Below are 15,529 nucleotides of genomic sequence, written 5' to 3' on the forward strand. Positions count from 1 at the left end.
GTTATGATTTTAGCCATAAGATTTGGCTTGTAAATGTTGGTATATTTGGACATTTAAGTTGGCTTGAATTGTGTTTGGTAAGTGATATATATGTGATGTATATAATGCTTTATATGTTGGCTCCTTTGGGGTGGTTATGTGTTGATTATTTTGGGATAGTTGTAAGTTGGTGTATTAATGTTTGGAAGATTGGCATATTGTGGTTTGATTTTGAGATGATGATATGGTGCAATTTGTGTCATGATATAGATGATAATTTGATGAGTAAATGCATTTAGTAGCTATGTAAGTTGTGATGATTTTGGCTTAATGATTTGGTATGTTTGGATATGGAATTAAGTAGTTGAAATAATTGAGGATAGATGGCATGATATGTGTATGAATTGGCATGTTTTGGCTGCCTATATATGTAACAAATTGGTACTATTTTGGTTACTAGGTGTGCTTGAAATTAGGGTGGCAAATTGGCTTTACAAATAGCCTATTTTTTCCCATACGGGTAGAGACACGGACTTGTGTCTCAATCGTGTGTGATACACGGTCATGTTGCACGGCCGTGTGCCCCCTAGGATAACCCTTCGAATTAAAGTCAGTATACCTTACAGGTTTGGCACAGCCTAGAAATACGGGCGTGTCTACTGGTCGTGTGTGGCACACGGGCTGGCACATGGGCGTGCGGTCGGCTGTGTGACCCAAGTCAGTAACCTCTCCACTTTTCCCAAGTTAGTAGGTATGCCCTGTTTTCACATGGCCTATGACATGGGCGTGTCTAGTAGCCGTGTGAGGCACACGGCCTGTTCACATGGGCATGTGACCCTTAAATGTTGAAAAATTTTCTAAGTTTCTCAAAGATTGCAAATGTTATCGGTTTAGTCCTGAATCACTTCTAAGCATGTTTTAAGGTCTCGTAAAGCCTTATAAAGGAAAATGTGAATGATTTGAATGGATTTTATATATGAATGCATAAATGTATATGTTTTGTATGTGAACGATGTGTATTGATCGGTAATCGTAACCCTATTCTGGCAACAGATACGGGTTAGAGGTGTTACAAAATGAGCCACTCCATTGGCTGATCTAAATGCATACATGAAAATACAACTCTGAAATTCTTTACTTAAACACTTTGCATCCTTTACGTAGGCCAAGATTTCAGATCTATCTTCCTCATCCATCTAAGCCTTCTTCACCACAGTCATTGAATTCACTTTGACCTTCACTACCCTTATGCCTAGGTCCAAACCCATTGCCTGGATGCAAGCCAAGGCTTTAGCCACAAACGCCGAAGGTATGTTTTTGTTAATCATTATTTTCGAGCCTATTACCTGTCCTCTTGAATCCCTGCTAACAATACTAGAACATGACTTCTTTTCTTGAATTCTATATGCAACATCAAAATTTAACTTAACACAGGTTTTCTGGTATCTTCTATCGCTCGGCCACCTCCCTCCTCTCAAGTAACTTATTGCTCAGATTATCCAACTCCCTAAGATAATTCTTAATAAAGTTTGCAATGACTAATCCATCTTTTTTTTGCACCCATTTGTTTTTGCCCGTCCAAATTGCCCATAAAGCACATGTAAATTCTTTACATTGATTTTTTCGAATTCTGTTAAAAAATGTAGGCAATCCTATCTATATTTCCCATGTCTATAATAGTTTGGGGCCATACAAAGTTCAAGTGATTCCAAACCTTTTTTGTAATTCATCAATCATGTATTACATGTTCTGTTGTTTCTGCTTCCTCTTTCGAATCTAGGACAAACTACCGTTCCAATCAGTCTTCTGTTATGTAGATAATTAAATTTAGGAAGAAAATTACAGGCTATTCTTCATGTTGTAATTTTTATTTTTGGTGGTAGATTCAGTAGCCATATTTTCTTATAAAGGTTCCTTTTTTAAAACATTATATAACAATGATCAAATTCCAATTTAGATTTTTGTATTACACTTAAATTTGAGATTTGACTTTTATAATTTAAATTTTTTTTTACATAATTTGTCATCTGAACTTTTATAATATCATTAGTTAATCTAAATATTAAAATATTAACGTCAATTTTTAAGAATTATTAACACCATTAAAATTATTTTTTAAATTCAAATCTATTAAAATATTATTATTTTGTTATATATCTACCAAGTGGGTTTTTTTGTTTTTAGTTTTAAAATGTCACACTAATGAATTTTGTAGAAGACTTCTAAAGGTGCTAACAACTAGACTTGAATTTTTAAATTTAAAAAATAAATGGACAAAATTCTTGAAAATAAAACAATGTGTACTAAATTTTGAGTGTTTTTTATAGAAAGGAATAAGTGAGAGGAAAGACAATAGGAAAAATAAATCATTCTCTATTCTAATGCATAAAAGTCAATCATTTCACATTTAAATGATAAGAGAAATGAAAATGTAAGAAGGGTATATTTTAGTTCAAAATTATTGATTTTCAAATTTTCTCTTATTTTTCAGCTCTATCAAATAGTGGCTGGAAAGACAATTACTTCTATTTTCTCAAAATTTCCATATTTCTTACCAAACACTATGAAAAAAATATATATTTTTTTCTATCTTTCCATTTTTCTACCCTTCAATTTTCGATCTTTTCAAATTTCTTTCCACCCTACCAAGTAAAACTTTATATTCTAGTATTGGATCCGTCCCCAAGAATTTCAACGTGGAATATTGGAAGTGTAGATTTGGAAATAACATTAATCTAAGACAGATAAGGTTTCTCCCTACCCTGCTAATACAACAATACTTCCATTCAAGTCACGAATAAACTTTCTCTACATTTTTTCTCCCATATTAATACTCTTTTTTGGTGTATATTTTTCAGTCTTAAGCTTTGACTGTACATTGAATTTCAAATCCTTCGCTTCCTTTGAATCTCTTTTCATGTGTGATACAAAAATTACATGGAGAGTAGCTCCATCTTTTGAAGTGGAAAAGCAAAGTTACCCTTTAAGTTTAGGAAAAGGAAGAAACAATTTACATCTACTGGGAAGAGCAGATTTTGTATTTTCATCTCACTTCCATGACTATATCGGCAGATTGTTAGCATAGTAGCTGGTCAGGGCCATGGAAATGTTTTGGTTCCCAAGACTGGCTGCTTATTCTTCTTCGAAGGTTGTTTTGTTTGTATGAGATGAGACCTAAGGCTGTATTCTTCTAACTGTTCAATATCAGTAGCAAGAAATCTTGTCAAAGACAAAGATAATAGATATGATAGTAAATATATGAAAATAGAAACAAAACTTTGCACTTGCACTATCTATTTTAGCCAGCTCATATGGTGAGCTGACGTTAGCCAACCAGTTTGATAGGGATGGCCTGACCTACAGTCGCAACATGGTAACCACAAGTTGATTCTGACATCATCCTATGGTTTAAACTTTGATCCATGCAAATGAAAGTTCCAGGTCCAAGCAATATATAATGGTTAGTTGTTAATCATATTTAATCCAAGAATTCAAGATCTGACAAGGCATGTAATGTGTGATCACCTGCAGATCTGCGGTTGAAGCCAACAGAGCTTCACATTGGTCAAGCATGTTTTGCTCTTGTGCGGAAATTGCAGCAAGCTCAGAAACCCAATTGTTTACCCCTTCCACCTACATCACATCAAATATTGAGAACCGTTAAGCATCTGGAATGAATTACTAACATAAAAAACACAAATCAGCTATGAAGTCACATGCTAATAATATCCGAATTCTGAGTTTTTTTTTTCTAACTGCTTGTGTTGTCAGCAATTATGTCAAAATAATGAAGAAAATAGTGGGTTGGATAAATACCTTTGGGACTAAAGAACAAATGGAGGATCCCATAGCCTGCATCACGTCGACAACAGAGCAAATAGCAGCTTTCAATGATTCACTGTCCGCCTGATAAGTACAAAATACAGTGAGCATGTCAAGATTTCTCTTTGCGGATATCAGTCCAAAGTACTTCTCTAAACAAACTTACCCTTCCCCCATCAGTTACGGGAAGATGGAGGGTGGTGGCCTTTAGATCTTCTACTGCTCCAGCTAAACAACGTATATGATCTCTTTCAAGTAACACCCAATCCTTGAGGTATCCTATCTGCATGACTCATGTATAAACATACATGAAAACTCTATAGACTGACAAAAATAAAAAAAAGCTACAAATTGGTATCCAAAAGCATGACTGAGTTGAAAATAATTGTCTCTATGTCTGATTGTCAAAGGCACTGGTGTTGCTTATCTATCCTCCATGGTTATGCAACAGAGTCAGTGGTGATGTTTTCCTCCTAGCTTCGTCCTATATAAGTTCTAAATTTATAGCTTCACTTTTAGAACTTGTTGCATAAGTAAGCCTCATAAATATGGGGATGTGGAATACACTTGAATCAAATAAAATTCTTAGCACCAACCCAGATGGGAAAATTCAGACATATGAAAAGATTATTAACTGGAATTATGTCAGGAGCAAACTACTGAGGCTTGGGGCAAAATGCATGATGCAGAATGAACCTTCAGTCATGGCTTTTCAATTTAACTGTTAGACATGGCTTTCTTCATTTACATAAAAGGTTAGCACAATTAGAAGATTATTATCTGTGGGCTGAACCTCCTTTAGGAAAGGCCAGCAGTTTCGATTCTCTAATTAAGACATAGATTTATTGATTATGATTTTATTTCAATTGAGTTTTTTCTTGAATTCTCAATGTTATTTTATTTCAGTTGAGTTCTTTTCTTTTTAGAATATGTTGATCTTTATTTAAAGATAAATGAAATAATAAACACTAAGTTGAAACTTTATAAAAAAAAATCTTCACAAAAATCATGGCTGTCACAAATCAACTTTACTTCTAGCTCATATCTAATAACTCGTCCTTTCTTTAAACTTAATCTCGATGAATTACCTAATGAAATAGATACAAGAGATGATGGAACTTAATTGTTAGTTGTTTCATTATTAAAATGTGTAGTTTTTTATTCATCAAACCATGCTCATGTTTATGGGAGTTGCTAGTAAAGAAAGCTTAGCTGGGTTATTTTTGAAAAATGTTGGTGAGAAGTTTGAAGAGATTTATCGAAGGTGTTAAAAAATGAGAAAAAGCTTGTGAAGGTTCACGATCTTTATCTATTTCAATTATTAGTAATGAAAGGATTAACGGTGTGATAGTAATGGTTTTATTGAATAAAATTACCTTCAATTTGACTACAATGATGATTGATGGAAGTGTGCGGACGAGACAAATGTATCACTTTGGGGGAAGTTACTTTTCCCAAGATTATCTTGACTCCAAGCTTGAGAACAAGCTCTTTCTCCAAAAGGAGAACAATGTTGTAGATGCTTTGCGGCCAAATCTATGTTAGGAAAGGCCATTAGTTTCTGTTCTCTAATTAGGGCTTAGGTTTTTCGGTTGCAATTTTATTTTAGTTGATTTCATTCCTTTCCAGAGTAAGTTTCTTATTTATATAATAAGCCTGATCCTTATTTGAAGGACAAACGATAATAAAAATTATGTCGATTTTTTATCAAAACCTGAAGAAATATAGGTCTCTCTTTAGAGTCCTAAGGCTTCAAGCTCCCTTTAATGAGCTTGAATGATTTTCCCTTCTATCACCCTACGACTCAATCCCAAACTCAGGACAATAACCCATTTAAAATCTTACAAGACACTTTAATTCCTTTAATCAACATCTCAGCCAAATTAAGAAGCTTGGAGGCTCGCATCAATGCTATATATCATCCCTGTAACCATGTAAAAATAAAGTAGGCCCCTTACTGATCTCAATATACTTCCAAAATCTGTGAATGGATAAAAAATATACTAGTGATAAGAAATTTAGACCTATAGAGTGGCCAAGGCATAGCTTAGTGATATCCACATTTCCTCTAAAAGGTTCAATCTCCCTTTCCCTACAACGCCACAATTTAGACCTAATAGTTGAAAGAATAAGCATGCACTGAATACCTCCGTTTAGCTTCACTTGGAGTTGCAAATAAAAATGTGCCTAAACTATTATTATAATGTCGAATTTAAAATATAATGGCATTTCTAACATCAAGACTATAGAATAAAAGTTTGTTGTAGAAGAACGATAGTGTTACTGAGAGAGGCATTACTTGATCATTCAAAATAGAGTTCAACTTGAGCTCTGACTTCAATCGTTGGAGATTGATTCTTTTCTTGATCAAAGCATCCCACAGACCCAAAGTCGCATTCCAAACATTGTATGCAGTTTCCTGCAAGAACATGTCAAAATTTTACTCTAATAGATTTAGCATGTTGTATGCCATATCTAAAGCTCCCCATCATATGCATATGAAACTACCATGAGTTTCTTCATCATAGGGAATGCATGATCCATGCCACATTTGAAGGTCTAAGCCCATCATATGCCTATACATTGTAATGAAGTTCCTCACAGTAGGAAACTGATAACTTGGACCAAGATGCAAATAGGAAAATAACCAGAAATTTTTCTTTATTCAATAATTAAGTAAACGTAAGATAAATGAAATTTTCCTATTCATATCATCAAAGGTTATCTCCATGAAATATATGCTAATATTTGTTGACAGAGTTGTTCCCTAAGACAAGAAATTTACCTTCGCATTTACTTTCTGAATATACAATACAGCTTCTGAATGGGCATTGGCATATCGCCACTGCAAATAACGATTGTAAAGAAGATGCAGTTGATGAGCATCCTCTATGAAGCTTGCACTTTTTCTTACCTTCTGAAAATCAGTGATAAAACTGATATCTGGAGTTGAGCTATGGGATTGACTCGATGAGGTGGATGTCCTCATCCGAGTTGGACTAACTACCCTTGGAGTTGGACTGACTCCTCTTGGAGTTGAACTGATAACTGAGGTTGAGCTATGGGATTGATTTGATGAGGTGGACGTCCTTATCTGAGTTGGACTAGCTACCATTGGAGTTGGACTGGTAACAGAAGTTGAGCTATGAGATTGACTCGATGAGGTGGACGTCCTCATCTGAGTTGGACTAGCTACCATTGGAGTTGGACTTGTAACTGAAGTTGAGCTATGGGATTGACTCGATGAGATGGATGTCCTCATCTGAGTTGGACTAACTACCCTTGGAGTTGGACTGGCTCCTCTTGGAGTTGAACTGATAACTGAAGTGGAGCTATGGGATTGACTCGATGAGGTGGATGTCCTCATCCGAGTTGGACTAACTACCCTTGGAGTTGGACTGAACCCTCTTGGAGTTGAACTGATAACTGAAGTTGAGCTATGGGATTGACTCGATGAGGTGGATGTTCCCATCCGAGTTGGACTGACTACCTTTGGAGTTGAACAAATAACTGAAGTCAAGCTTTGGGATTGGCTCGATATGCTGGATGTTCTTATTCGAATTGGACTGACTACCCTTGAAATTGGACTGACTCCTCTTGGGGTTGAAATGTGAACTGAAGTTGAGCTATGGGATTGACTTGATGAGGTGGATGTCCTCATCCCAGTTGGACTCACTACCCTTGGAGTTGGAATGACTCCTCTTGGAGTTGAACTGATAACTGAAGTTGAACTATGGGATTGACTTGATGAGGTGTATGTCCTTATCTGAGTTGGACTCACTACCCTTGGAGTTGGATTGACTCCTCTTGGAGTTGAACTAATTGAAGTTGAGCTATGGGATAGACTCAATGAGGTTGATTTCCTCATTCGAGTTGGACTGATTACCCTTGGAGTAAGACTGACCTCTCTTAAAGTTGAACTAACTACTGGAGCTGAGCTATGGGATTGACTTGATAAGGTTGATGCCCTCATCCGAGTTGGACTGACTCCTCTTGAAGTTGAACTTATAACTGAAGTTGAGCTATGAGATTGACTTGATAAGCTCGATGTTCTCATCCGAGTTGGACTCACTACCCTTGGAGTTGGACTGACTCCTCTTGAAGTTGAACTGAGAACTGAAGTTGAGTTTTGGGATTGACTTGATGGGATGGATGTCCTAATCTGAGTTGGACTGACTTCCCTTGGAGGTAGACTAACTCCTCTTGGAGTGGGGCTAACTCCTCTTGAAGGTGGACTAGAAGGTCCTGCCGGATATGGACTAATGCCCCTAGAAACAGAGGTCCTACTTGGTGACTGAGATCGAGATCCAGAATTTGCTATGGTCGATTTTTCCAATGAACTTGCACAAAGGATCCCAGTAGGTACAGTTGCCCGCAGAGGCTTATCATTAATTAAAATTGCCTCAGACCCTACTCGACCAATTTCTTCATGTGATAACAACCTTGCAGTATCGCCAGAAGTTTTTTGTAGAGGTTTACCTAAATTATTAGACATTGGCATTCTTTTCAGTGATGATACTGCTCCTGGAACCGGTGTAGATAAATTTTTAACAATCTTATCCCCCAAATCCACACTTTTGTTCAATGAATTGGAAGATAATTTCCCACCAATTCTACTTGGCCATCGATGATGATCTATCAATCGGCTAGGCAAATCATCAACAGGTTTTGCATTTTCAGACTGATCAGCTGCATTTTTCCCATCAAGTAGATTTCTCTTTCTCTCTGGACTAGGCTTTCGTGATAAGGTAGAGGTCTCTGATTGTTGTTTATGAGCCACATTTGAAGGTGGTTTCAATGTGCGATCCAAGGAAACATTACTACCAGACTTTTCTTTTTCCTTTTGGCTAAGAGGAATAGAAATATCATCAGATTGAAATGAAACACTATGACTTCTCATAGTAGAAGGCCATAAACTTTCTGGTATACGATCAGCTGATAGCCTTCTAGATGAACTTGGCATAGATTTTGATGAATCATGAACTGGAGTAGAAGGATTTTCATGCGACGGTGGTGTTGATGGACGCTTCCTCTCAGCTGACACAGCTCTCTTTTGCACCACCTGGAAAGGTGTAGGGCTTGTTCTAGTTAGGTTTGGAGATGGAAAACGCCTAGGAACAGAAGATGTTGGTGGAGTGGGTACTTCATAACTCGAACTAACTTCCTTAGTTGGAGGATGGCTGGTAGTGAATACTGCATTGTTCTTTTCAGCAGGAACAAGGGGTGGTCTTATGGTATCCACAACAGCAGCAAGCTTCCATAATCGTTGCTCTGATTTACATCCATCCATCCGAACTCTCCAAACTAAACCACGTTGATGGGATTTTCCAAATAAAAAACAAACCTACATTTAACAGACTGACTTTTAGATGAATCCCACATGTATATAGAATAACACTCACTGCTCAAAAAGAAGATATTTTTCCCTGGAATAAATCTGCCACTAACAAAAAATTAGATACGTACCTGCATAATGGCAAAAAGGAAAGGAATAATTAAAAACACTATCGTAGGAGAATAAAATAAAACTTTACATAATCTTAGATCTGACTGATGAATAGCTAGAGAATTACAAGAAAATAACTAAGGAGCGTGGTTATTCATCAAGAAAAGCCCAAATCCAAGCAGATCAAATCAAACAATAACAATGAGTAGCAACATCAGGTACAATGGAAAGTCCTTAAAAATTTCAGTCCAGTTCTATCCAACTTATATTAACGTTCACTATACTTTTTGGTTAAATCTACACCAGAGTGCAAATGCAAAGTACTGAGGGGTCTCTTATGGAAATGAGAAACTAGACTGTTAAATCTGTACTGGTTCCTAGAAGACAACAATAAGAAAGGTGAGTAGTGTCTGTGTGTGTATGAGAGAGAGAAGGCTTCTCTCTCTAAATGTCACTGGTTTTGTCCATGTTAACATTTAGAGGTAACGAAGCTTAACAGTAGAATAAATACTTTATAACAAAATAATAACGTGAATGACTAAACTATAAGGTTTCAAATATAAGTGATTAAAATGTAATTTGAAGCAAACAAAAATGATTATTTTTGTAGTTTACCTTTATCTGTTGTGCTTCTCATGAGAATGCCATGGTCGGCTAGGCAGAAAAAAAAAATCGTAGCCCCACTCTAGCTTCTTCCCTTCCTTCAATGACTTCTAGTTTGCTTTCCATGAAAAGGAATTAGGAAATGATCCCAACAAACAATTGCATCTAAAAATAAGAAAAAATTTTAAATTACATGGGAGTTATACTTGAGATCACATGTATGATTTACTAAATGACGTTAACATTAACATATAACAATTAAAAACTTAAAATGCAACTAACAAAAAGAGAAATAATTTAAGGTTGTTTGTTGGTGTTCATATCTGTTTAATACACCTAAAATAATTGTAACGAAAAACAAGAAAAATATTGAACCTTTGTAGTGCTAATGTAGTTGAATATATGGGAAAGGACGTGGAGGGTCACATGCAAGGAAGATCATTGTCCATCCCCACAAATTAACAGTAAAAACTTTGAATAATACTTGAGAAGGTCTGTAATCAGATAAAATATTGTTTCTAAATTAAACAATTATTTCTAAATTGACCATTTCTTTTCTTTTCTTTTTTGTTTTCCAAATTGAGGAACGAAAATAGATGGAAGCACGATAATTTTGATTAAAATTGCAATAATTAAGAAGAGCTAAAGTCTTTTAATTGAAAACTTGAAAAGAATCCAAATCATAACAATGTCTATATTAGACAGAGTTATGTCGCTAAAATTGAGGACAAAAATACAATAATCAAAATAACAAAACTGCTTCATGTAAATCTATCTGAAAGAAAGATGCAGAAATTGTTCAGTGAATCCATCCACCAAAAATATCAAAAAAATTGATTACTTTATACTAATTTAATCTAGTACCTTTTCTTATTTTTGTTTTATCTTAATTTAATTCGGTGATCTAAGGAGACGATCAAAACAAAGCAAAAGGCTGAAAATTAATTTCAACATATATCTCAGAATAAAGAAGAAATAAATTTTATTTAATTAAAAAAACTCACCTCCTTCAATCTAAAATTTCTTCCAAATGATTTGAATCACAAAAATTTTAACCTTTAATTCTTTGAAGTTCAACATAAAAAAGGAACCTAGAGAGTGATAGCTAGAGGAAAGGAGAGATCGCCGGAATTGGTCAGAGCGCAAATAATCCGGCGAGAGATGGACACCGATTGGATTTCTTGTTTTTATTTATAAAGAGAAACGTGCGAGAACTGAAAACAAATAAAATAAAAGAAGAAACAGGGAGAAATAAATTGAGGGAAAATAAAACGGTTTTTCAGTTTGAGAGGGACTAAGAATGGCGTCGTTTTTGCGCCAACCTGTTTTATTGGGATTTTCAGAACTTGCAACTTCGAAGGAGAAGACAAGTTTTCTTTTGTCATGCAATCTTCTTAAAAACATTTTTTATACATTCGTTATGAAATAAGTTAATGAATATTTTATTTATAGTTAATTTAATTTCTCTAAATATTTAATATCAATCCTTAGGTCTAATAATTTCTTTTGGACACCTCGTTGAATAACCATCTTAATTATGAAGTAGTTGTTCTCAAAATTTCAATGTACGCTTCATACGAGGCTTATGCTAACGAATCACATTATAATTTTCAAGTAAAATCTCTTATTGCATCCCATAAAATCTTTCATAATTCTATTACAATCTCATCCATCAACTATATCCATATAAGATCAAAGTAGTTTTTGTCATATTAATCATGACTAAACCCATCCATAGTCACATATGTAAATATAGTCAAATGACATAGATTAATCATAGATGCGTAACATGGATATTACACGCAATGTGAACCAAATATGTCTATTTCCAACTGGTCCTCCTTAAATTTAAATGAGGTCAGTATCAAATAAATTGAATAACTCATTTTTTATTAGAAAATAACCAAATACATAAATATCTGAAAACACATATAAATCAAATAAAATACAAACTCCTTCCAAGTCATGATATCCTTAAATAATTTAACGCCCATATGAGCAATACATTCATGAAAGACATTGGGTGGTAAACCTTTTGTGAGCGAATCTACTATAATAGAGTTTGTGTAACAACCTATTTTCTAGTGGTGTCAAAAACAATTGTCAAAAACAATAGTTTTGGGACCATAATTCCGACGTGAGATTCCTAAAAAAAATTATTTAATATTTATGAGCCAAATAAAGTATTATATTAAATTTTTTATTTAATAATTTTTTCATATTGAATAAATAGTTAAGCAAGTAGTTTGTCCCTAAAGTCAAGTGATTTTAGAAAATGAGGTATCAGAGCCTTATTTTTATAAACCGAGCTCGTAAATATTATGGAGTTACTTTATAACTATATTAAATTTCAGTCCAGTAATTTTATCATTTGACTAATTAATTAAAGAAAAAGGACTAAATCGTAAAAACTACAAAAGTCAATCACTATTAGTGTTTGAGTGTCAAATCATATTTATAAGCTAATGGAAGGGATTGAAAAGGCAATTTATCCAAATTTAGCTAGTTCTCAGTTTTGTGATGTGAATTAAGTAAGTTTTGCTAATTATTAAATTATTAAAATGATTAAATTTTAATTACAATAAAATAAAAGAAGAAAACAAGCTTAATCTCTTTCATTTTTTTTATTTTCCAAAACTGAACCACCATTAGAGGACCATGAAGCTTCGACTTTAATTTTCTTCTTGCATGTAAGTGATTTCTCTACCCGTTTCTTGTAATTTTTATGTATTTGAGATCGTTGCAACTAGGTCTAATTAACACGTATCTCCATTTTCAAAACTGTTAAAGATTTTGAATTTTGCCATTAATGAATTTTATTTGATTTTGATGTTAAATGAAAGATTTATGATCTTGATTCTTGTTTAAGAATATTTTGTAAAAGAATTTTTGTTAGTTTTGAACCTAAGGGCTAATATGAAAATTTGTAAAATTTGACCTATTGAAGTGTAAACTTTCAAATGATTAAAGGTTGTATAAGGGTGTTTGTTAAATTTGGTTATGGATATTAGGGGTTAAATGTGAAAATTTTAATAGTTTTGGCTTTACGGACTAGATTAAAAGAAATGTAAAAGTTTAAGGAAAATATGTAAAAATAAAAACTTAAGGGTCACATGCATAGAATTGAGTTTGAATATGTATTTCAATTTGATAAATTTAATTTAATCATTATAGATCAAGAATTGGATTGTACGAAAGATAACCAAGGAATTGGGAAAATTGTAGATTAGTCCTAATGAATCAATCGTTAGAGTATCTTAGATAAGTTCATAGTAAAAATAAATATATGTACTTATTTATGACTTGTATATGTTTTGGTTCAATTGTAATTGATGTTGATCTTTGATATTAAGTTGTTAATTTAAAAATGCTTACAATTAAGTACAGGTGAGAAAATGGATATTCGATAATTGTTGATATTTTGGAATAACATGGTTGTATGCTATTGAAATGAACTTAACTGGTTTGTACCATGTGTATGAGTGTGTTTCTGGAAGTGCTTCTGAATTATAATTGTATAAACTCTGTTAAAATGCCCGTTTGAACGTAGTAAACATTTAGGATACAATTGACACGTCAATAGGGTTAGTATGCATGCTTGTATGGGATTGCACTTCGGTGCCTCTGTTACCATTTCAATGCTCTCTGGTGCATTTTGAGGAACCCAAGCATCCGAGTCATGTTGCTATAGTTGTAACGCCCCGTACCCGAGACCGTTACCGGAGTCGAACACGAGGTGTTAACGGACTTAATTCATTTTAAAATTTCCAGACAAGCTGGCTAACTGCATCACAGTCGCTTTAAAAATCATATCTCGAGTTCCAAAACTTGAAATCTAGTTCCGTAAATTTTTCCTGAAACTAGACTCATACATCTATCTACTAATTTTTTTCCAGAATTTTTGGTCAGGCCAATTAGTACAGTTTATTAGTTAAAGTCTCCCCTATTTCAGGGTTCGACTACTCTGACCTCTGTGTATTACGAATCAGATATCTCCCTGTACAGAGCTTCAATGACTATGGCGTTTGTCTCTAATAAAACTAGACTCAATAATGAATCTTGACATATAAATCATGACTTATAATTATATTTGTAAAATTTATGGTGAATTTCCAAAGTCATAACAGGGGATCCAAAAATCGCTCTGGCCCTGTTTCACAAAACTTTAAACATCTCATAAAATATAGCTCATATACCTGTTTTGCTTCTTCCATATGAAAATAGACTCATCAAGCTTCGATTCCATAACTTATTCATTATTTAATTCCATTTCTACTATTTTTAGTGATTTTTCAAATTCACATCACTACTGCTGTCAGAATCTATTTTTTTGTGGTAAATTTTACCTATTTCATGGTTTCCATGGATTAGCTAGCAATTTGACATACATAGCACCAAATATGATCATGATTAGCCATTACAATGGCTAATCATTACCAAGCATTTCCATACCACTCAATAACCATATCATAAGACCATATATATAAAATGATTATAATGCTATACTCAAAATATACAAGCCATTTTCGCATGGCTATACGAATATACATTACCAAAAGATACTTAATTAACAACAAAAGTCAGTCCTATACATGCCATTATCAAGGTTCAACTAAAAGAGTACCAAAAAGGGGCTTAGATAGTGTGGATAACTTCGACTTTGAAACTTCCGAGTCCGATAGCTGACGAACAAAATCTATAATATTGAGAATTTAAGCAATAGAGTAAGCGTTTCGATGCTTAGTAAGCTTATAAGTAAGGAAATCATTTGAAACAAAAACACAAAAGAAATAGCATTCATAAGGATAAATAAATGTCTATGCACAAGATCACATATTCATTTTAATTTACACTTCTATCCATATGTTTACACATTCGAAGTCAAACTTAACTAAATTTCATTTGAATCAATTTCATGTAACTCGAGTAAGCTATAGACTTCATATAACCCTAAGGAATGGCCGGGAGAGCATTATTCGATTACATAATCACAACTTATATTGTACAAAATTTTTGCAATGTATATACGATCCATACCTGGTCATATTAGGGATTATGAGCACATTAATCGGAATTATTACGACAGAATTGCACCTTTCCAAACATAAAAACTTTCGGAATTTAGCTCGGATGTAACAACCAGCACGAATGCCTTCGGGACTTAACCCGGTTATAATAACCCGTACGAATGCCTTCGGGACTTAACCCTGTTATAATAACCCGCACGAATGCCTTCGGGACTTAACCCGGTTATAATAACCCGCACGAATGCCTTCGGGACTTAACCCGGTTATAATAACCCGCACGAATGCTATGCACATATATATATCATAACCCATTAGCATTACTAGAAAACAAGTTCAACATGCTTATCAACCCTTACTCTTACGGCTCAATAGCTACATATACGTAATACGATTTCATTTCGTTATTCCACATGAATTCTTTAACCATTCAGCTCCAAGTCATATAAAATAAAAATCATTTGTTTCACTATGTAATTTATATAGAACCACAAGATCACAACTTATCTACTATGCTTTTATATGATACCTATAAAATCATAAACTAAGTTCCGTTACTCAAATACTTACCTCGGTATATTGGAACGGTTGTGGATTGATTACTCTATTGCTTTCTCTTTTCCCCGATCCAACTTTGATCCCCCTTGCCCTTGAG

The 15,529-nt window shown here is 34.1% G+C and overlaps 1 protein-coding gene across 2 annotated transcripts; it reads right to left on the bottom strand.

Moving 5' to 3' along the window:
* Positions 1 to 2,745: 2,745 nt before the first annotated feature.
* On the bottom strand, positions 2,746 to 11,270 carry LOC107948430 (AUGMIN subunit 8). Of its 2 annotated transcripts, XM_016882972.2 has the most exons (8): positions 10,855 to 11,270; positions 9,863 to 10,015; positions 6,587 to 9,145; positions 6,101 to 6,220; positions 3,968 to 4,084; positions 3,796 to 3,885; positions 3,505 to 3,612; positions 2,746 to 3,173 (listed from the first exon to the last, which is right to left on the bottom strand). In XM_016882972.2, exons 3-8 carry the CDS (start codon positions 9,089 to 9,091, stop codon positions 3,072 to 3,074), a joined length of 3,042 nt encoding a protein of 1,013 aa, XP_016738461.2. In that variant the 5' UTR covers positions 9,092 to 9,145; positions 9,863 to 10,015; positions 10,855 to 11,270; the 3' UTR covers positions 2,746 to 3,071. The 2 variants fall into 2 exon arrangements, 1 of the variants encoding a protein (XP_016738461.2); XR_005925596.1 differs by lacking the exons at positions 2,746 to 3,173; positions 3,505 to 3,612; positions 3,796 to 3,885; positions 3,968 to 4,084 and adding an exon at positions 4,094 to 5,725 and having other exon boundaries at positions 5,826 to 6,220; positions 10,855 to 11,237.
* Positions 11,271 to 15,529: the final 4,259 nt, after the last annotated feature.

Source organism: Gossypium hirsutum, chromosome A04 (genome assembly GCF_007990345.1).
Source record: "Gossypium hirsutum isolate 1008001.06 chromosome A04, Gossypium_hirsutum_v2.1, whole genome shotgun sequence".
NCBI classification, from domain to species: domain Eukaryota; kingdom Viridiplantae; phylum Streptophyta; class Magnoliopsida; order Malvales; family Malvaceae; genus Gossypium; species Gossypium hirsutum.